Source organism: Diabrotica virgifera, chromosome 6 (genome assembly GCF_917563875.1).
Source record: "Diabrotica virgifera virgifera chromosome 6, PGI_DIABVI_V3a".
Lineage (NCBI taxonomy): Eukaryota > Metazoa > Arthropoda > Insecta > Coleoptera > Chrysomelidae > Diabrotica > Diabrotica virgifera.
The window spans coordinates 83464931-83488946 of record NC_065448.1 but is presented as its reverse complement, the minus strand read 5'-3'; the positions used below and the strand labels follow the sequence as shown (position 1 = coordinate 83488946).

The 24016-nt window shown below is 32.5% G+C and overlaps 1 protein-coding gene across 5 annotated transcripts in view; it reads right to left on the bottom strand.

The window, feature by feature from the left end:
* Positions 1 to 5218, bottom strand: part of LOC114345046 (zinc finger protein 239-like) — an 83323-nt gene extending 78105 nt beyond the window's left edge. For 4 of the 5 annotated variants that reach the window (XM_050653486.1, XM_050653485.1, XM_050653487.1 and 1 more), the window contains exons 1-2: positions 4899 to 5218; positions 4713 to 4835 (exon numbers count right to left, since the gene is read on the bottom strand). In XM_050653486.1, the coding sequence (XP_050509443.1) occupies positions 4713 to 4835; positions 4899 to 5019 (244 nt within the window). In that variant the 5' untranslated portion in view covers positions 5020 to 5218. The remainder of the gene's footprint in view (positions 1 to 4712; positions 4836 to 4898) is intronic. The other variant, XM_050653488.1, reaches the window with a different exon arrangement.
* Positions 5219 to 24016: the final 18798 nt, after the last annotated feature.

The window sequence follows — 24016 nt, the reverse complement described above, 5'->3', positions numbered from 1 at the left end:
TGGGATTTAAAATTAGAGCTATTACTGGGAGTAACAGGTTTTACAGTTATGACGAAATTAGAGCATTTATAAATATCAATACCCTGGAAGAACGTCGTTATCACCATGATTTGAAAATTCTATATAGTTTGTTAAATGGTACAGCAAATAGTCATTATTTATTGTCTAAGGTTGGTTTTAAAGTTCCTTCATACAGTACTCGAAATGCAGTCGAAACCACTTTTCATGTACCATTTCATCGATGTAATTATGGCCTCAATGAACCGATAACTAGAATGTTACGTCTAGCAAATCAAAATACGGAGAGGCTTAATTTTAGTTCCACACCCAACCAATTTATACGCGACTTACAACAAATTAATATTGTCTCTTAATTGTTTTGTTATGTCCATCTTTACCAGTCTGTTTCTAATTTGTTCTGTATGTAATTTATATTATTTATGTTAACTCTATTTTAACTATTATATATATGACTTATATTTAGTATACTAAATTGTTCCAAAATTTGTAAACAATTGTAACTTTATTGGGCTTATCCCGTGGAAATAAAAAAACAAAACAAAACAAAACCAATTTTTAAGAGAAGGTACACAATATTTGTTGCTTGTTTATTATAATGTTGTAATAAAATAGAAACAATAATAAATGAACTGAAGTGTAAAAAGGCAACTGGTATTGACGACATTAATGCAGAATGTTTGAAAACAATTTCGCCATACATACTCGAGCCATTGGTTCATATTATCAATATATGTATAGAAAAAGGAATATGGCCTAAAGCCTTAAATACATCCGTTACCATAATATGTTTAAAATACCTTTCCATAGAACATTGTATGGCGTTCACAACCCACTTGATAGGTATATGGGATTGTTAAATAATTACGAACTTGATTTATTTAATATAACTCTAAATCAATTAAAAAGATCTCTTGCTCTGTGATGTTATTTTTATACTCTTAAGTGTTATGTTTGTATGTTGTATATTTTTTTGTAGTCAATATTTATGTTATATTTTAATTTTCGTGACATATGAAATTTTTCAGTGTTTTTATACTTTTCTAATTCTCTATTTTTTAGATTAATTAAGTCATATTTAACACATTAAATTTATTATTACCTTTTGGAAATTTATTAATATTTAACTGTAATTTTTCTGTTAATGGGGTTATCCCGTATAATAAATAAATAAATAAATAAATAAATAAAACAACAGTAGTCATACCAATATACAAAAATGAAGACAAAACTCTTGCTGCAAACTATCGACCTATATCTCTTATTCCGCATATTTCTAAAATATTTGAATTATTATTGAAAAATAGGCTTACAGCATATATCAAAAAATATAATTTAATTTCCCCTCACCAATTTGGTTTTAAGCAAAATACTTCCACACAAGATGCCATTTTGAATTTAACATCCAAAGCATATGAAGCACTTAACAAAAATAAAGTTTGCTTATGCGTATTTCTTGATTTGGCCAAAGCTTTTGACACTGTTAGTCACAATAACCTCTTACAAACCTTAGAGAAAATTGGTATAAGAGACAACTGTTTACAATTATTTAGAAGTTACCTCTCTGAGAGACAACAGGTAGTAAGGGTCTCCGAAGTAATAAGCGGACAAAGAGATATGGAGTGCCACAGGGAACAGTATTAGGTCCTGTCCTGTTTAATCTATATATAAATGGATTATTTTCATTACAGAGTACAGGGCATATAATTGGGTTTGCTGATGATACTGCTATTATTTATGATGCTGAGAATTGGTATGAATTAAAAACAAAAGCAGAATGTGATCTACAACTAATAAAAGAATGGTTTGACTACAAAATACTAACAATCAATTTTAAGAAAACTGTTTATCTACCAATATTTAACTCTAACTTGACTACTGATCTTTTTAACCGCTTAACGCACACATTTATTTGCAAAAATACATCCAAAAATTACATATTTATTTTATTACAGTAAACTAAACTACTAACAAGACTATTGTCACTAGATATAATCTAAAGTAAAAAAACGCATATTTTATTAGAAACATATAAAATAGCAAATACCCTCATGCGCTCACCCGAGTTAACTCAGTCGTAACTTTTTACATACAAAATACTACAAGTAAGAGAAGAAAATCGCAATTATTCAAGTATAATAATGTCAAATATTGCTAACAGTGTGATACACTCTAAAACAAGGGGTTACACACAGAGGTAGGGGTTACACAGTCAGGGCAGAACGTGACGTCAGCAAAATAGAATTCTACTCATCGTGATCCTACCCCAGTCAGAAGTTGATCGTAGAAAGTTTAAAATTAGAAATGAGAAAACAAGTGGACACAGGCACCCATATAAAAATTTTTAGGGGGGGCAGACGTGAAGATGTTGCAGATTACATTTCGTATACTTTGGATAACCATATATAGTTTAAAGCTCCAGAAAAGCTAGGGGAAGGGCCACAGCCCCCCCCCTGCCCATAGGTATGGGCGCCCATGCAAGTAGGGATACCGTTATTTAGCGCTAGAGGAGTTAAAACGCTTAGGCGCCTTATATATCGTACGAATATTTTAAACACGAGTTAACTCGGTTAAGCGAAAATAGAAACGTAGTTTAAAACCGAGTTAACTCGGGTAAGCATGTTAAGCGGTTAAACCCCTTCAAATATCACATAAACAAAATTTTTATATTAAACCCGTAACAAATGTTAAATATCTAGGAGTTTTTATAGATACACATCTAAAATGGGACTTTCACATTAAATATATCATTAAAAAGCTACAGTTTATCCTGTATAAGTTTAAACATCTTAAAAAACACATTCCTAATACAGTAGAGCGTCGATTATCCGAACGTCGATCAACCGAACGACCGGTTATCCGAACTCCCGACTCCCGCGTCCCGCACTCGATACTGAGCAAGCGTTAGTAATTAACGCTTAAAATATCTTCAATTTTCTTCAATTGTGTATCCAAAAATATGTTGTTGCAAAGACTGCACTTTTTTGTTTAATTGCTATTTGTCATTATCAAGGTATAAACAAATATACAGTTATATACATAAATATGGTTTTTATTCACTTGTGGATAAATATGTATGTCAATCTTAATATAGTTCGATTATCCGAACAAATCGATTTTCCGAACACCCATGTCCCCCAATTAGTTCGGATAATCGACGCTCTACTGTATATACCTTCGCACACTATATTACGGACTAGTAGAAAGTCATCTCCGTTACGGTATACTGGCTTGGGGAAGCGCCCTGAAAGCACACATTCTCCCACTGGAAATCATACAAAGAAGATTTCTGAAAATTATTATGTCTAAACCATACACCTACTCTACAGATAGATTATATAAGGATAGTAATATATTTGACTTGAAACAGTTATACTTTCTTTGTGTGTCTTTAAAATATCACACCATGAAAACAGACAACAATTTACCATCACATGAGCATGATACAAGAGGCAAACACCTCTATATGATTCCGAAAATGACAAAGTCCTTCTGTCAAAGAAGTTTTCTATTTCTAGCCCCAAAAATATATAATCATATCCCCAGTGATATCAAAAATACTAAGAATGTTCTTCTATTTAAAAAGAAATTAAAATCATTTCTGATGGAACAAACAAGAAATTTTTGTGACATCATTATAGTAGCTTAAATTTACATACATTAAAAAACAAAAAAAAATAAATGAAACTCTAGTCACTACCAATTTTTATACCTATATTTCAAATTTTATATTGTTTTAAACTGATTTATTTTGCTTATTATTTTTATCATATTTAATAAAACATGCGTATATACACCATTCTACAAAAATATTACTAATTGAGCCATACATAATTGTTTTAAAAAAAAATTTATTATTCGTGCTTTATTGTTAAACTAATTATTTATTTTATTGTTTTCATTATATTATTTTTTCTACGTATCATATTTACTAAAACATAACTGTGTATTTACAAAAAAAAACGTACCTATCTATTTATTAATTGTATTATATTGTATTGTATTATGTTGCTATTTATGTTATTTACGTTAGTATGTTATTATTTATTATTTTATATCATATTTACCGAAACAGGTGTATCCACACCTCTCGGAGACCTTCGGGTTAATTTATTCACTTTATATATAAATATCTAAAAAGATTGTACCCATTATTGTTGAATAAATTATTATTATTATTAATGTATTAATAACCATGATTTTGATGAAAACAACTAGGTAACTATAGAAAAAGAATAGATGAAAACAAAGAGATTTATTTCTGTTCAGAAGAATAGTTACCTATGACACTATGACCCGTCTGCCGCTAGGTGCTCAGTGCACTAAGTCAACATAGTGTTGTTTGCGATCAACACTCAGTTAGTAACTGTGAGGTAAAAGCATCCAAGTTTACATGGCGCTTTTTACCTCTCAAATGATTTGAACATAGTGTTCTATTTTTTTGGTAATTTCGTTTTCATGGTCATTGGTACCAAGTGTAGTATACCTCTAGAAAGCTCTTGGAGAGCCGAGTGAGTTAAAAGAATAAAAACAAAGCAATGCCATGTCGACATAGTGTAGTTTACCTCAGAGGTCCAGATATGTCTCTATCAGTCCAACACAGATCAAGGTCACCAGTAATGTGTACATTCCTGGCGTCACTGCTGGAGGGTTAAGGAATAGAAATTTGACCTCCCGAAACATTTGTATCTTACCTGTGTTATACTCATCTGGTTCATTCTTAAAGTCTCTCAGATCAAGAGAAGTGGATACCTGAGTCTCTAAATATCTTGTATCACCTTCAACAAACTCTTTCTTGATTTCAGCTTTTACTGCATCTAATAAAAAAATAGGAAGTATAACACCTTGTTCAGTGCATTAATTTTTATTACTTGACCTACCTGAGTTACCTTTTAGTCCATTCTTCAAGTCCCCAACATCGCTTGATGTAGATAGCCGATTATCTATGTGTCTTTGGCCACATTCAACAGACTCTTCTTTAATTTCCATGTTAGATTCCATTACTAACAGCTAACAAATAAACTGGATAGAAACAATCACAGAGTATGGACTCTGAATCAAGATTATACACTGTTTATCATAGTAACGAGTGATCCAAAATTATTGGGATCAAAGGTGGCTCTGAACGACAGAGATAGCTATACAGTACATGTCGATTCTTAATTCGGATAAACTTTCCATTTTATGTCAACTTTGACAGACACTTGTCAGTGTCAGTGTACATATGTCAACTTTGACTTTCAAGTTTTACTAGACTCTACACAAAATTATTATTAATAAAAATGGTTTTCACGCATGAACAAAAGCGATCTATGCTCGAAATATATTTGAGAAATGGTCAAAAAATTAACGGAGAATGGGTTTACTCCAACCGAGACGCCTTTGCAGAATTTAGTGAAGAATTTCCCAATGTTGCAGTTCCTTATAACGTGTTTTGCAAAACTCTTCGTCAAGTTGTAAAAGTTTACAGAGAAACGGGAAGTGTAAGTCACAAGCCAGGGGCAGGCAGGCCTAAAGTGCGAACTGAAGAAAACGTCGAACTGGTCAGAGCAGTTATTGTAGATCAACCGCATACATCAATTCGGCATTTACGTCAACAGACAGATCTCTCATATGGAACTTGCCAGCGTATTCTTAAGAAAGATTTGCATTTTTATCCGTATCGTTTACAAGCTTTCCATGAACTCGCCGTTAACGACTATCCCCAAAGGCTAGGCTTCTGTAATTGGTATCTGGACAATCTCAGTAATAATGGTGATGTATTAAGCAAAACTTTTTTTACTGACGAATGTTGGTTTCACCTTTCTGGATACACAAATTCTCAAAATATGAGGATGTGGAGTGCAGATAACCCACATTATTTTGTTGAAACTCCTTTGTATCCACAGAAACTTGGAGTCTGGGCTGCTATAAGCAAGCGACGTATTGTAGGACCCATATTTTTTGAAGGGGTTCTAAATGCTGAAAGATACCGTCAAGAAATTTTAACTCCATTTATAAATCAGTTGATGGATGATGAATTAACAGAAGGATATTTTCAGCAAGTCGGAGCTCGAATTCATACAACGCTGCAAAATTTGAATTATATTATGGACTTTTTCGACAATAGGGTCATTAGTTTAAATACACCTATTATATTCCCCCCTCGATCCTGTGATTTGACTCCCTGTGATTTCTTTCTGTGGCCATATTTAAAAAATTTGATTTTTAAAACTCCTGTAGCGGATTTGGAAGATCTTAAACAAAGAATAACTAATCATATTGAAGAATTAAATAATACTCCGTCAATCTTAAACAATGTAATAGAATCAATGACAAGGAGAGTTACTTTATGTAGAGATGTTGGAGGTGGACATATACAACATCTTCTTTGATTTTGTTTATTATTTTGTATATTAACCCGACATCGGAATTGGAGACACTACGGTGTGTCAGTGAGGTTATGTTCATGTTACAAGGTAGCTTGCGAAGTCTACACGGCTATTGCTAAAATGTAATTGTTTGTATCTGTTTTATAATTACGTTTGTCACTCTGTGCCTTATTAAATACACAACATATTAGGCAACGAGCCACAGAAAGAATCTACACAAAAGTCAAAAAATGTTGTTAATTGGGGCCATCGAGCATTTGATCCTGCTAAAAGTGATATCACATCTTACGTGGAGAGACTTGAGTAGTTGTTTTTATGTAATGTAGTGGAGAAAGACAAGGAAGTTCCATTATTGATTACTTTAATTGGTGGAGAAGTTTACAGTGTTTTAAAAGACTTATTTGCACCAGAACTATCAAGTTCAAAAACATTTTTGAAAAGTTAAAAAGCGTTCGGTCTGAACATTATAGTCCAAAGAGGTTAGTTATTGCTGAAAGGTATAAATTTTACAACATAAGTCAAGAACCTACAGAGGATATTAAAAGTTTTTTGTCAAAACTAAAAAGTGTAGCTCAATATTGTAAAGGGCCTAGCTGGGTAAGATGATGAAAAGTGCCCCCAACTCGATACAAATTGCATAGGATAGGTGGGGGTAAAAGTACGCACGGGGCAAAGGTACGCACTTACATTTTTCAGTAACTTCTTATATGTTGGCGACAACATCTTGTGGCATATGTTTGTACTACTCAGTAGCATTCGATGAGAAACTTTGGCGCAATCAGGGCGAACACAACAACAAAAATGAGGTAAAAATTATTTTTGTACCTCTTGATCTAATTTTTCTTAAAAATTGATTGATTCTAATTCTTAATCTTTCAAACTCAGATTATTATTGGTTAGGCATGTTGAAAGTTTATTGTTAGAAGTCTTCTTCTACATGACAGTTTGAAGTTCATATGTGCATAGTTTCATATTGAGGTTAGATATATTATTGGTTGCCGGATGGGGCAAAAGTACTCACACAAATGGGGCAAAGGTACGCACTGCTAACGTTGGAATGGGGCAAACGTTCGCAGTGCGTACCTTTGCCCCCAGTGAGGTATACTTGGCAAATGCATGTTTCAAGTCAATCTTCAAAGTGAATATCAAGTTGAGCTTGATATTCTATCAGCTAATTTTGTCTCAATTGCAAAATGTCTCAAATCAGCAAAAGTACGCATGTGCGTACTTTTGCCCCATTGGGTGGGGCAAAGGTACGCATTTACATTTTTTTTTCAAAAAGTTATCAACACTACAAAAATAATGAAGAATTTCCATTTGCCTAATATGATTACAAAATGTATCAATTTCACTTTCATCTATTGGGACCGTGCAAGTTCGGAAAAGCGACACCTATTTCTACGCTCTGAACTTTTATTCGCATTTTTAATTATATTGGCCAATCATATGGTCCTGGTTACTGGATAATTGTCAAGGCCATAGTCCAAAAAAAAATAATAAGAAGAAAAACAATTGTATGTAGTAAATAAAATTAGTTATTAAAATGCAGTATTGCAAGCAAAATACAATTAATTAAATTTACCTTTATATAGTAATTGCATATCATATCAATATTGTGAAGCAATATATAATTTTTCTTCTTAAATGACAATAGGTATGAAATGTACGTCAATTTGACAATTTCAGTTGACAATATGAATTATTTAAGAAAGTTGCAATATTTCTCCGCTATTCGCGCATGATCGTTTCGCGTATCCCTTCCAAGTACTTGCACACTGTGAATAATCTGTGCCAATTCAAGCATTAGGAGATTCACTAGAGATGAAAATATAGAAAATGCGTACATTTGCCCCCACCTACCCTATAGGTCAACGTTTGGCACATATAGAGAAACTCACTTTCTGAAATTTTTAGCCCCCTAGGTGGTCACGTCACTCACCTAGAGCCTAATTCTTTAGGCTTTTTATGTTTTTATTTTTTATCTCAGCCGCATTGAAAACTAGAGAAAAACTGTAAATAAAAAAGTTCTGTCCGAATTTTTTTTTTATTTTTGACAGGAAATTCAAATTTTAGGACGATTTTAAAATTTTAAATAAGTATAAAAAAATAACTAAGACATTTGTTCTCACGAAAAAAATTTATAACGTGTATTTTTGCATAATGTTTCACCCTGAATTTTTTCAGATTTTTAAAATTGGTGAAACGTACTTTTATAAATAAAAAACCGCATTTCTTCGCTTTTTTTTTTCGCTTTTTGATACAATTTTATACAGCGTGTTTAAAAAAGGTAACACCGTCACTAGGATAGGTAAAAAACTGAAAAATAATTGGGGTTTGCCTAATAAAAAATTTTTGTAATGTCATCCATTTTCAAGATACAGGGTTGAAGAACACAAAATTTTACGATTTTGCCGAAACTACTGGCAACATTCTAATAAAATTTGGCAGGTTTTAAGAAGTAGTTATTGTTCATTTTTTCACATACAATTAAGAATTTTATATTCATCATTGGCGCGCATACGGGTAATGGTCTGAACTTTTTAAAGAAAAAAAGATAGTACGCCACTGACATATTTCAAGTTAACAGTCATTTTTAAATTCCTCGTTCAATTTGTGACAAAAAATCTATCTTCCCATTTTTTCATATGACGCGCCATTTTTATGCAAAAATAAAATATTTTAATCCTTACAATACAAAGTATTCGAATTTCTATGTAAGTTTCTATACATCTACATTACACTCATATGGGCCATTCCACGAACATACGCCTGTTTTGGATTACTTCGACAACGAATATTTTACTGTGCAACATAAAAAGTACGAAAGTAAATGGCGCTAATAATTATTCCAATAAACAACAATGTAATTTGCAATTTAATTTCGTTCTTCTTATTTTGCACAGTAAAATATTCGTTGTCGAAGTAATCCAAAACAGGTGTATGTTCGTGGAATAGGGTATATTATGTACATCCATAGAAAAACTTAATTCCAATACTTTGGAAGCGTTAAAATATTTTATTGTTTGCATGAAAACGGCGCGTCCTATGAAAAAAAAGGGTAGAAAGCTTTTTTTGTCCGAAATTGGACGAGGAATTCAAAAATTATTAATAATTTTAAATATGTCAGTGGCGTACTATCTTTTTTCTTTAAAAAGTTCAGACATTCCTCGTCTGCGCGCCAAAGATGAATATAAAATTCTTAATTGTATGTCAAAAAATGAACAATAACTACCTCTTAAAACCTGCCAAATTTTATTACAATGTTGCCAGTAGTTTCGGCAAAATCGTAAAAAATGTGTAAAATTTTGTGTTCTTCAACGCCCTGTATCTTGAAAATGGATGACATTACAAAAATGTTTTATTAGGCAAACCCCAATTATTTTTCAGTTTTTACCTATCCTAGTGACGGTGTTACCTTTTTTAAACACTCTGTATAAAATTGTATCAAAAAGCGAAAAAATGCGGTTTTTTATTTTTAAAAGTATGTTTCACCAATTTTAAAAATATGAAAAAATTCAAGGTGAAACATTATGCAAAAATTCACGTTATAATTTTTTTTCGTGAGAACGAATGCCTTAGTTATTTTTTTATGCTGATTTAAAATTTTAAAATCGTCCTAAAATTTAATTTCCCGCCAAAAATTAAAAAAAAAAAATTTCGGACAGAACTTTTTGACACTTACAACATTTTTATTTAAAGTTTTTCGCTAGCTCTCGATGCGGATGAGATAAAAAATAAAAACATAAAAAGCCTAATTAGGCTCTAGGTGGGTCACATGAAAACCTAAGGGGGCTAAAAATTTCAGAAAGTGAGTTTCTCTATATGTGCTAAACGTTGACCAATATGCAATTCGAATCCACTTTTCATCATCTTACCCGGCTAGGCCCTTTGCAATATTGAGCTACACTTTTTAGTTTTGACAAAAAACTTTTAATATCCTCTGTAGGTTCTTGACTTATGTTGTAAAATTTATACCTTTCAGCAATAACTAACCTCTTTGGACTATAATGTTCAGACCGAACGCTTTTTAACTTTTCAAAAATGTTTTTGAACTTGATAGTTCTGGTGCAAATAAGTCTTTTAAAACACTGTAAACTTCTCCACCAATTAAAGTAATCAATAATGGAACTTCCTTGTCTTTCTCCACTACATTACATAAAAACAACTACTCAAGTCTCTCCACGTAAGATGTGATATCACTTTTAGCAGGATCGAAATGCTCGATGACCCCAATTAACAACATTTTTTGACTTCCCAATTAACAACATTCAGAATCATATCCGTATTTTTCAATTTATTAATTTCCATATATTCTAAAAAAGATAACTTAAGGCCTTTATTTTGAATATGCAGAATTTGAAACTCTTCATTGAAAGAATGATTATGATCTAGAAGGTGAAGTGCGTATGTAGAAGTGTCTGTTTTTCTATTGTTGAAAGCCCTTTTGTGTTCTGCTATCCGTTTGTCAAAGGTTCTGCCAGTTTGACCGATGTAAGTTTTCGGACAGTCACCACACGTTAGTTTGTACACACCACTCTGTAGTTGCTTTTTCTTTCGGCTTTTATTGTTCTTAATATGAAGAAATTCCCATGACAAAAAATAACTTCGAGATAGAACTAAACATCATTAAACAAATAGCAGTAAACAATGGCTATAACGAACAAACAGTTAACAAAATTTTAAACCAAAAACTCCATAAGAAAGCCCTGAAATTAGTGTATCCACCACCACAGAAAGAACCCAGTACCTTCTGCTCTCTCACATACACTGGCAAGATAACAATAAAAATAGCCAGATACTCGTACATAAAAAAGAAAGGAGTAACACCAGCTTTCCGAACTAATAACAACTTAAGCAAATATATTAAGAACAATAAAAGCCGAAAGAGAAAGCAACTACAGAGTGGTGTGTACAAAATAACGTATGGTGAGTGTCCGAAAACTTACATCGGTCAAACTGGCAGAACCTTTGACAAACGGATAGCAGAACACAAAAGGGCTTTCAACAATAGAAAAACAGACACTTCTACATACGCACTTCACCTTCTAGATCATAATCATTATTTCAATGAAGAGTTTAAAATTCTGCATATTCAAAATAAAGGCCTTAAGCTATCTTTTTTAGAATCTATGGAAATTAATAAATTGAAAAATACGGATATTCTGAATGACCAACTCGAGACAAACAGCTCCCCACTCCTCAACCTCTTCAGTTAAAGACTTAAAAAGGCAAACACATTGTAAACTACACCACTTGAAATTCCGGTGTCAGACACCGGAGGAACAAGACGTGCCAGCAGCGGAGCAGAAAACAGCGACAACAGCCAACGAAGTAGGAGTGGCTTGACTGTGAACTTTTCAGTTCAGTCTTGAATGCAAGCAAGACAGCAGTGGAGCGCTTCTCACTCTCTGAGGCGAGAAGGAGAGGCAAAGGACGATTGACTGGATGTGGTGAAACTTAGGGAATTTGATTTTATTGAATTCTCTGAGACGCCGCAGCTAGACATCGGTTAGCAGCAGTCGAAGAAAATTTAGATAAAGTAATGTTCAAAAAGAATGAAGCTACAATTAAGAAAGATGGTAGTCATGAAGCTGGTAGAAGTTATGTCCAACATAAGTCATGCTTTAGATGTGGTAGAATACATATGATTCATCAAAATGTCCAGCCAAAGCATGGCAATGTTTCAGTGGTAAGAAAGTGGCTCATACAAGTACCGTCTGTGGTTCGAAAGTTAGTTTATTAGAAGAAGGTGATATACAAGGTGAAGTGAAGGAAGAATAATTATTTCTGGGATCTTTGTCTTCATTGGAACTAGAAAATTCAGCTCCAGAGAAAATAGTATTAAAAGAGGAACTCAATTTTATTTGACATTGATACTGGTGCCTGTTGCACAGTAATTCATATACAGGATTTCAAAAAGTTTTTGTCAGCTTTAAATATTTATTCTGTTAATAAATGAAGTAGTACTAAAAAATAATAAAAAATAAAGTAGTACTAAATACAAAACATGATTATTACCATCAAATTCAGGGAAACTTGTATTTAACGCAAAGGAATGTGTCACTTAGTGATTTGGACACGCTTGGAATCAGCCTTCTATGATATCCCTATTGAAAAAGGCTGGGAAGAAAATATAAATTGATTAAAAGATTTTTACTTAATTAAATATATGTATACCATTTTTATTTGTGAATAAAACACTTCAAAACAATATTTTTCTGTTTATTTTGTATATCTATACATATTGCAAATAGCAAAAAGAGAACATTATTGTCTTTATTTACCAGATTACATGCATAGAAAGAGTTTTAATTTTAAAATGTTACATAAAGCTAGTTAACTAGATCATTGAATTAGTTCATTCACTTTTTTTCAACAATATTTTTATTTCAGTAATAACTATATTGTAACATTAATAAATTGTGTTACAAAATTAATTACAATATATTCAAACACTTACAATGATATATAATTAATTGCTAATGCAGTGCACAGATTCTAAAGGAGCCGTTGGGGGATAGAGTATATGCACATTAATATAGTCGCTGTATGAGAAAGTATTCGAAATAATATTTTATTTCATTATTTCAAATACTTTTCTCTCTCAACACCGACTATAATACTGCGCATAGACACCATCCCCCACCAGCACCTTTAGAATCTGTGCACTGTACCTAATTTTACAACGTAAAAGTATAACAAAGTACAAAACCAACTATGGTATTGTGACATAACAAAAGTGAATCAGTAAATTACTTGATTGAAATTAAGGAACAATACACCAAATGTTGTAGACAGGTGAGCCGCAATACAACATAACTATTTGTTGTGTAAAATATTGAGAATTTTCATTTATAATATAACTATAATGTTTACGCAGAAAAAATTGAAGAAGTTCAAAATAAATTCCTTGGGTTTTTGGGATTTAAAATTAGAGTTATTAATGGGAGTAACAGGTTTTGCAGTTATGAAGAAATTAGAGCATAATATATAAATATCAATACCCTGGAAGAACGTCGTTATCACCATTATTTGAAAATTCTGTGTACTTTATTAAATAGTACAGCAAATAGTAATTATTTATTGTCTAAGCTTGATTTTAAAGTCCCTTCATACAGTACTCGAAATGCAGTTGAAAACACTTTTCATGTACCATTTCATCGATGTAATTATGGTCTCAATGAACCTATAACTAGAATGTTACGTCTAGCAAATCAAAATACTGAGAGGCTTAATTAATTTTAGTTCCACACCTAACCAATTTATACGCGACTTGCAACAAATTAATATTGCCTCTTAATTGTTTTGTTTTGTCCACCATTACCAGTCTGTTTCTAATTTGTTCTATATGTAATTTATTTCTTTTAACTATTATATTTTATGTGTTACATATATGATTTTTTTCATATTTATTAGTATCCCAAAATTTGTAAAAAATTGTAACTGTATTGGGCTTGTCCTGTGGTAATAAAAAAAACAAAATATTTTTTAGTTTTTTAAATTTGATATTTTTTTATCTCATTTATGTTTCACAGTAAAATGTTACTCGAAACTAATTAGCTAGCTCATTGAATTAATTCATTCACTCATTAATTTGACAATATTTATTTCAAGAATATTAAAATAAGATAACATGAACTAAGTTAAACATTGTCTTATAAAAATAATTACAATATGAGGATTTTCGTGCAATAAGGGCGAACTCCAATGGCGAGTGCGCCCTTGTTGCACACAGAGTCTCATATATTGAAACACTCATATATACTGCTAATATCTGTATGTATTTACTAGGATATTCTCTAAATTTATATTTTTATTTTATTTATTTACGGGGTACCACTCAATTATATAATATATTGGGTGGTACCCCGTAAATAAATAAATAAAATAAAAATATAAATAAATTTAGAGAACCTCCTAGTAATATACATAACATATTACAAATATATCAAGTGATACATTAAATATAAAAATGGAGTAAATACGACAAAAGTCAGCCAAGCAGCCCTATAGAATAAAACAAATATTAAAATAAGATAAAATACATAACAAACAGAAATCACCTAAGTTATAAAAGTTTTTTTATATGTTGTCTACAAACATCATCAGAAGTGCACAGTAACAAATCAAAGTATTTCCATTTAGAATCATTCCATTCAATAGAGAATGCCTACCAAAATAGCAGCTATGAAATTTAATTACAAAATTTTGAGATAATCTAATGACTCTAGAGGGAACATTAAAATCAATTAGATACAACAGCAGATCATTGCAATTTATTCTGGAATTCAGTAGTTTATGTAGAAACAAAATATCAGCGTAAATCTGTCTGGAAGATAACTTAGGTAGGTTTAATGTGTTTCCAATTACGGAGTAATTACTTAAAGGTTTAACAGTAAGGTAAAGGTACTTAATAATCGCTTAACGGTTTGTGCAGTTCAAAACTTCAATACCTAATGAAGTTATTTTGAACTTTTTCAAGCTTGACAATTTGGACTTCATAAGTGGGTGACCAAACTGAGCAATACTCAAAAACAGATCTAACTAGGGAAATGTAAATCAGTCTAATGGAATTAATGTTGTGCAAACATCTAGAAGTTCTGATAATGAAGCCTAACATTTGAAATGCCTGGTTATTCACATCATCACAATGTGCATAAAAATTTAGTGTAGAATCTAATTGAACACATAGATCTCTCGCAGTTGATACAGCTTTCAGTGGTTCTTTATAAAGTGAAAGTTTAAAAAAGTACAAAACCAACTAAGTATGACAATATCTTATGCAATTTTCAAATGAAGTGAATTATTCAACTAAGGAACACTAAATCAAATGTTAGAGCCATGCACAGGGAGGCTCAATACAACATAACTGTTTTCCATGTAAAATAGTGAGGATTTTAGTTTTTTAAATTTACAAGCAAGGTAATTTACATATTTTTGATTTATATTAATTTGGCTATATGAAACTCTTAAAACGATATTTGTGAGACTACCCTTTCCGTGATTATGTGCAACGTAGAATTGATTACTAGAAAATATCAGTTATCTTCTTTCTTATATAAATCTTGGACTTCCCGAATTAGAGGATATTGAAAATTTGTTAATGCTGCACAGCTTGGAATACAAATGAAGAATGTGGTACTAGACTAGCAGGTACAAGACTTAAAATTTTATAGCTTTTAATGCACCTTATAGTACTTTCTACATGTATTCTTGCTTTAGCAATTGTTCTGGTTTGAATTACCTGTTGTGGTGTAAATTGAGCAGTTGTTAAAAAAGGTGGTATATTTAAACATACACCTGGAGGAAGCAAATCAGAAATTAAAAATCATTTATCAGCAATTATTAAGTCACCTGGTACCATCTGCTCTAACACACCACAATGCTTTAATTTTTTTTTACCAGGTACTGAACCTGGATATAATTTGCTAGCATAAGTAACTACTCCATTCGGAGCCACTCCAGTTAGACATTTTTAAGTATTTTTGTGTACATATGAGCTATATGTTGCTTTCTGTTTTTCCATATTTTTCGGCTGGTTACAGTAGATTTCTGTTAAGTCTAAAATTGTTCTGCAATTTGTAGAATTGTTAAAACATGTAGCCATACATAATTTATTTTTATTCCTGCTGGGAATTTCTTTAATAGTATTTTTAAATATTTTGTTTTGCTTGAAATGAATTCTCTAATGCCTAAATCTTTATTCACAAGATTTAACTTTAATTTCATCAATTTAAGTAGTAATTGATCAATTTTAGGTACATTTACAACAGCCCAATATTGATAATCATTTAATTGAAATGAGTCCATTAACTCATATAAACACATAAATACATCTCTACATGGTAAACCAGTATAGAGCAAAATTTTTTCATCGCTACCTTCAATATACCTAAGTGAAAAAGACGCAGACAACCTCTTTGCACTATCCAGTGCTTCCTGATGTTCTTTTTTTTTAAAGTAATTTTCTGCTTCCTACATTGCAACCGAAGGAAATGGAGAAGCTTCATTGGCAGCGCTGCGTTTATTTTCTTTTTTCCTTCTTACTGCACATGCAGGTGGAGAGGTACTGGGTTCTGAACATCCTATACATTGAAATACATAGGGTTTTAAAACTGTTGACTTGTGGTATGTTAAGTTAAATGTTATGTTTATATGGTATTAGCTCCAGTTAGTAATGACAATTATATATTTTCCCTAAAAATACTTGACATTTCAATTTCCACTAGAAAATCGTTATCCAAAAAAAATTAAAAGAAATTTGTTGAAAAGGTGTGTACAAGCGTTAATTGTTGTTATTGAGAAACCTCAATAACAACTAATACTGTGGCTAATCCCATATAAACATAACATTTGCAAGATGTAAAACATATCGTGGGCGTACTGGGAAAATCCACTAACTCTATATTTTTCAATTTTGACATTTTACTACCATTAAATCCACAAACATCAATATGTTAACAGGAAAAACCCTATCAGGAATATCTCCAAATTCGTCATCCACCGTGCTTAAATCGGCACATTCAATGACAAAGAAAATCAACTAACTCCACCTTTTTTCAAGTTTTCATGAACAAAATAATGTTTTTCCAAATATTTTTATGTACATGTATGTGCACCACACCTGTGGTTAACATCCTTCAAAATCATATCCAGGTACCAAAAGTTGAATAGCCAGTATACCCGATTTTTAAGAGGTAATCCATAAGGTATTCTTCTTCTTAAAGTTCCCTCTCCTATCGGAGGTTGGATATCATAATGGCTATGGTCACTTTGTTGGCTGCTGCTCTGAACAGTTGTAATGAACTACAGTTAAACCATTCTCTAAGGTTCCTCAGCCAGGAGATGCGTCTTCTTCCTTGGATCCTTCCTTGCATAATAATTCTCAGCAACTCATATTTTTCTCCTCTGGTAATGTGACCCAAATATTCCAGTTTTCTAGTTTTTATACTCTTCATAATTTCTAACTCCTTATTTAAACGTCGTAGCACTTCAACATTGGTAATCCTTTGAACCCACTGAATTTTCAATATTCTTCTGTAACACCACATTTCGAACGCTTCTATTCTTCTTATGTGTTGTCTCTTCAATGTCCTAGTTTCCATTCCGTATAACAATATAGAAAATATGTAGCATCGTAGAGCCCTCAATCTGAGAGGCAACTGAAGGTCTTTGTTTGTAAGCAGTGTCTTCATTTTTATAAATGCTTGCCTTGCAGTTTCAATTCGGACTTTAATTTCTTGGCTTTGGTCATTTTTGTCATCAACCCAGGTTCCCAAATATTTGTATGTCTTCACTTTTTCTATTTGGGTTTGCTCTATCATTAACCTTTCATTTCCATGTTCTGTTTTTGAGACAATCATAAATTTCGTTTTTTTCTTGTTTATTTTTAGTCCGTAATGAATGCAATAATCGTTAATTCTATTTAGCAATTCTGACAATGCAGCAAAAGGAGGCAGCGCACTAATAATAAAAAATAACATTGAACATTATGAGGAGCTAAAATATGAAACAGAACACATACAAGCAACTACGGTATGTGTCAAACTCAAAACTAATTGCGAAGTTAATGTAAGCTCAATTTATAGCCCCCCTAGGCATTCCATTAAAAAAGAACAGTATGTAGAATATTTGAAAAGTTTGCAAAAAAGATATATCATTGGAGGTGACTTTAATGCAAAGCACACAATGGGGATCAAGATTAACAACAACTAAAGGAAAAGAGTTACTGGCAGCCATAAAAGAACAGAAATGTGAAGTAATATCAACAGGTAGACCGACTTATTGGCCAACAGATACAAACAAAATACCGGACTTAATTGATTTATTTATTATAAAAAATATTTCATATAACTATGTAGATATTAATGAAGGTTGGGATATGAATTCAGATCATTCACCCATAATACTCACTGTGAGTGACACGATTATCAGAAAGGATTGTAACCAATACTAACAAATAAACTAACAGACTGGGTAAGTTTTAGATCAATCCTTGAAGATAGAATTGAATTAGCAGTACCATTAAAAAAACCTGAACAACTAGATGAGGAAGTTGAGTTGCTTGTACAAAATATACAAAAATCAGCATGGGAAAGTACTACTATAAGATCAAACGTCAAAGGAAACAACTATCCGAAACAAATTAAAAAGTTAATTAAAGAGAAAAGAAAACTTAGACGGAAGTGGCAACAAACCAGAGCACCCCAAGATAAAACCAATTTAAACAATGCTAGTCAAAAACTTAAAAGAGAGATTCAAAATTTAAAAAATGAGTCAATCAGTTATTACCTGAGAGAGTTAACGGATGATAGTAGCACGGAGTACTCTCTATGGAAAGCAACAAAAAGGCTAAAAAGACCAGTAACCCATTCTCCACCCATTAAACTAGAAGACGGTAGCTGGTAATGAGCAAAAGGCAGAGAGATTTGCCACATATTTATAAAATACATTAAAACCGCATGATGACCAAAATAATGATCAAATATCGATATAGGCTAATCCGACAGAGGAGAGAATCAGACCAACATCCCCGAAGGAAGTAGCTGGTGAAATAAAAGACAATATAAATCCTAAGAAGGCACTTTTTTTCTCAAAACTTTACTTTTGTGAGTTAGTGGATTTTCCCAGTACGCCCACAATATTCAGTTGTGAGATAAAAATAAATGAAACTAGTAGAGGTAAGAAATTTAGCGATAAAAACCTCTAAATTTACATTTTATTTATCGTTTTCCATCTTTAGACGTATCAGAGAAGTATGTCGACTAAAATTGTGACTGCCACAGTGAGAGTGACAAGGAGAAGCTGCAGAGTAACAAGGAGATATAGAATAAATAACATAGAGATAAAGAGAAGAATGGGAGTGAACTCAGACATAATAGACTACATTGAACAAAAGAGATTAACCTGGTACAGACATGTCAGAAGAGCAGACCAAAATCGTGGGATAAACCGAATAACATAGTGAAGAGAGTCAGACCCCGAAGATACTTCAGAGATTAAGTGGACGAAGCAATGGAGAGAAGAAATCTACAGGAAGGGAACTGGTAAGACAGAAAGAGCTGGAGAGAACAGTTGAGTGAAGGAATACAGTGGAGACTGTGGAAATCCTTAGTATATATATAGTGACAGTTGTCAAACTGGTCCGATGTGTCTAAAGGTGGGAAATAATGAATATAATGTAAATTTATAAGTCTTTAATACAAGTAAAACTACTTACTTTGCTGTTTTTCCTTTATATGTAAGGGTTGATCCATGAGAGGTACTGAGTTCCACAAGAGTTGACCCACAAGAGGTACTGGGTCCTGGTAAAGGCTACTGGAAACTGCTGACTGTCCACATTTTGAATTTGATTTCTGCAAAATTTAAATACATTGAAATAGATAGGGTTTTAAAACTGTTGACTTGTGGCATGTTTTTACATGTTATGTTTATATGGGATTAGCCCCAGTTGGTAATGACAATTACATATTTTTCCTAAAAATACTTAACATTTTAATTTCCACTCTGAAAATTGTTATCAAAAGAAGATTCAAAGAAATTTGTTGAAAAGGTGTGTACAACCATCAATTGTTGTTATTGAGAAACCTCGATAACAACTGTGGCTAATCCCATATAAACATAACATTTAATTGTAAGATGTAAAACATATTCAGTTGTCAGATAAAAAGAAATGAAACTAGTAGAGGTGAGAAATTTAGTGATAAAAACCTATAAATTTACATTTTATTTATCGTTTCCCATCTTTAAACGTATCCGAGAAGTATGTCACCTAAAATTGTCACTATCACAGTGACAGTGACAAGGAGATGCTGCACAGTAATAAGGAGAGATAGAATAAATAACATAGAGATGCCTAAAGAGAAGAATGAGAGTGAACTCGGACATAATAGACTACATTGAACCGAAGAGATTAACCTGGTATGGACATGTCAGAAGAGCAGACCAAAATCGTTGGATAAACCGAATAACAGAGTGGAGACCGATAGGAAAAAGGAAGAGAGTCAGACCCTGAAGATCCTTCAGAGATGAAGTGAACAAAGCAATGGAGAGAAGAAATCTATAGGAAGGGGACTGGTAAGAGAGAAAGAGATGGAGAGAACAGTTGAGTGAAGAAATACAGTGAAAACTGTGGACATCCTTAGTATATATACTGTGACAGTTGCCAAACTTGTCCGATGCGTATAAAGGTGGGAAATAATAAAGATAATGTAAATTTATAAGTTTTTAACACAAGTAAAACTACTTACTTTGCTTTCTTTCCTTTATTGATAAGGGTTGATTCTTCACAAGAAGTACTGGGTCCTGGTAAAAGCTTCTGGAAAGTACTAACTGTGTCCCATTTTGAACTTGATTTCTACCAAATTTAAATACATTGAAATAGATCTCTCAACACATATCTAAAACTACTTACTTTGCTCTTTTTCGTTTAGATGTTATGTTGTACCTCAAGAAACTGTTTGGATTTGTTATGCTCAAAAATTTCTCGGTCAGAATTGACATTGGCAAGAGCAAACCAAAGAATGGACAGATTCTTTCTGTGAATTAAATAATAACGCGATAAAATCAATTCTTTTTTTTTCACTATATTTTCTTACCTTAGTAATAAAATCCACCTTTTCTTTTCAGCCGGATCCTTTGGAAACACAAAGTATCTACATCTACCATTTTCACTATATTGTTTACAGTCCGGGGTAAAGCACATTACCATTTTTATTTTACAAAATACTTGGTCACAAGTTTCTAGCCGATGCTTGGGAATATCGCTAAAAAACTATATTTCACAGAAATATAAGACCCAATTATGATAGATAATTTTAGAAAACACTATATTTAAACATAAAAAGTAGCAGAGGAAGCAAAATTTAAACTTTATACGAATTAAAAGGTCTTATAACTTTCCAATTCTTTGTTGAAAGAGATTATTAGAGATCATAACAACACTGAAGATAGCTGCAGTTGGCGTTGCGTCACACTCCGGCGGTCTTTCGGATTAAAACACGACATACGTAATTTTTTGCACAGATAGCTGCGATCCCAATAATTTTGGATCACTCGTTATATTTTATAGTATTTATGTAGATGTACAGATGTACTAGGATACTGATACCACCATATATCAAGCAATTTTTTTGGTAAATTAACTAAACTAATGTACCATAGAGATAAAGAATTATAGTTCTGCTTTTTGCTTAAGGCTATGGGTACATAATTCGCAAATATTTTATGTGTATCCCTACGTTTTCTGTCTTTACACGGCAAATTACGTGTAGTAAAATTCACACTAGTATGGACATGTAAACATTACTAGAATGCAGTGTTACCAATGGCTGAGCATGGAAAGATGCACCTCCATGTCAAAAATTATGCGATTTTATCCAAAATTATGCGCTCTGTCGTAAAACGAAAAAAACTATTTTAAAATTTACTGCGCATGCGCAGAAATTCAAAAGTCTTGACGTGTCAAAGCATTTTTTTGACAAATGACATTAAATATTTTTGTAAAGTGCACTTTACATCAACAATAAATTGAACAATAAATTGACCAAGTTATTCAAGGCCAAATTTGACGTGTTCTCAAAGCACAATTTGACATCCATGTTTGTTCGTTATTAACTTGACGCCAATAAATTCGTGAATTTCTTGAAAGCAAAATTTTCTTGTCCTCAAAAAAATTGAAGGAACTTGGAATAAATGTTGTAAAAATGTCAATATTTTCAGTAGTACCAATGCAATGATTTTTTTATTAGAAGCTTTTGAATGTCGTTTGTTTCTTTGTTTGAGTAAAGTGTTTGATTTGAAACAGAATAGAATAGAACAGATTAATAAAATAAATAAAATAGAGAGATAGATTAGAATAGATATATAGTATAAAATAAACTGAAATAGAATAGAGTAGAATATAATAGAATAGATGTAATATATATGTAGATACTTACTAATAAAGTATTTGATTTAAAACAGAATAGAGTAGAATGTAACAGATTAAATGAAATATATAGATAGATTAGAATAGATATATAGTATAGAATAAAGTAAAATATAATATAATAGGTGAAATGATTGTGAAAAGCAATAGTTTTAAGTACCTAGGATCGGTATTACAGAGTAATGGAGAAATAGATGGAGATGCATGCAGTAGAATTAGGGCTGGATGGATGAAGTGGAAAGAAGCGAGTGGTGTGTTGTGACAGAAAAATTCCAATGAAGCTGAAGGGAAAATTCTATAAAACAGCCACAAGACCGGCTATGATGCGCGGAACTGAATGTTGGGCAGTGAAAAAGAAAGCGGAACAATGAATGCATGTGGTGGAAATGAGAATGCTTAGATGGATGAGTGGAGTGACAAAGAAGGATAAAATTAGATATGAGTATATTAGGGGAAGTCTAGGTGTGGCACCAATTGATGCCAAAATGAGAGAGCATAGGTTAAGATGGTTTGGTCATGTTCAACATCGAGACGTTAATCACCCAATACGAAGAATAGCTGAAGTGCAGATTCCTGGAAGGAGTAGGAGAGGAAGACCAAAGAAGACGATAAGGCAGGACATGTTGGTAAAGGGGATTAACATTGATATGACTCAAGATAGAATTGTGTGGAGAAATGCAATTAGGGAAGCCGACACTGCATAGGGATAAGGCAAAGAGAATGATGATGATGATAATAGGTGTAATGTGTAGATACTTATATAGAATAGGTTTGAAATAGAGTAGAATATAATAGAATAAAGATACTATATACCTACATAGATACATCCCTAATAGCACAAGGATGTCCTTCACAGACTTTAGGGAGGTCCGTTTTCGTCCAAGGAACGTCCTATTTTGGTCCAAATGTCGCGCTACCGAATGTCTGTTGGACGTCCACTTAAGGTCCGAAGGGACGTACATTGGACCTTAATCGGACGTCCTAGGGGACGTAAATTGGACCTTAACAGGACGTCCTATTTTGGTCCAAATGCCACGTTGCCAAACGTCCAATGGACGTCCACCTAACGTCCGAGGGGACGTTCAGTGAATGTCAATTGGACCTTCATAGGATGTCCCAGTTTGGTCCAATGTCTTGCTGCCGAACGTCCATCTAACGTCCTGAGAGGACCTCCGGTGGACGTCTAGCATCGATATTTAGACCTGTGGAGAATGTATGGTGGGAAATAAAAAATATATTTTTAAGGAACTTATATTACATCTTATATTAAATTACAATTATTGGATATTACATTATTTACATTAAATTACAATACACTTCTCCAAGAAATTAACGCACCACCTTAAAAATAGGGCATTTTTGATGTCTCGAATTTTCTAAACCTGTTGTCTCATCTGAGTGATTTTTTTATAATATAGCCTAGGCTATAGGTTACATCCTTAAGCTTGTCATGCACTGGTAGCTATACTGTAATATATGTATATTATATCATATCGCTCTCTATAGTAATGAGTGAGCCTGCAGACAGGGAACTAATGGTTCCGTATGTGCAGGCTCACTCATTACTATAGAGAGCGACGTGATATAATGTATATTACAGTATAGCTCCCCGTGCATGACAAGCATAAGGCAGTAACCTATAGCCTCAGGCTATATTATTATAAAAAAATCACTTAGATGGGACAACAGGTTTAGGAAA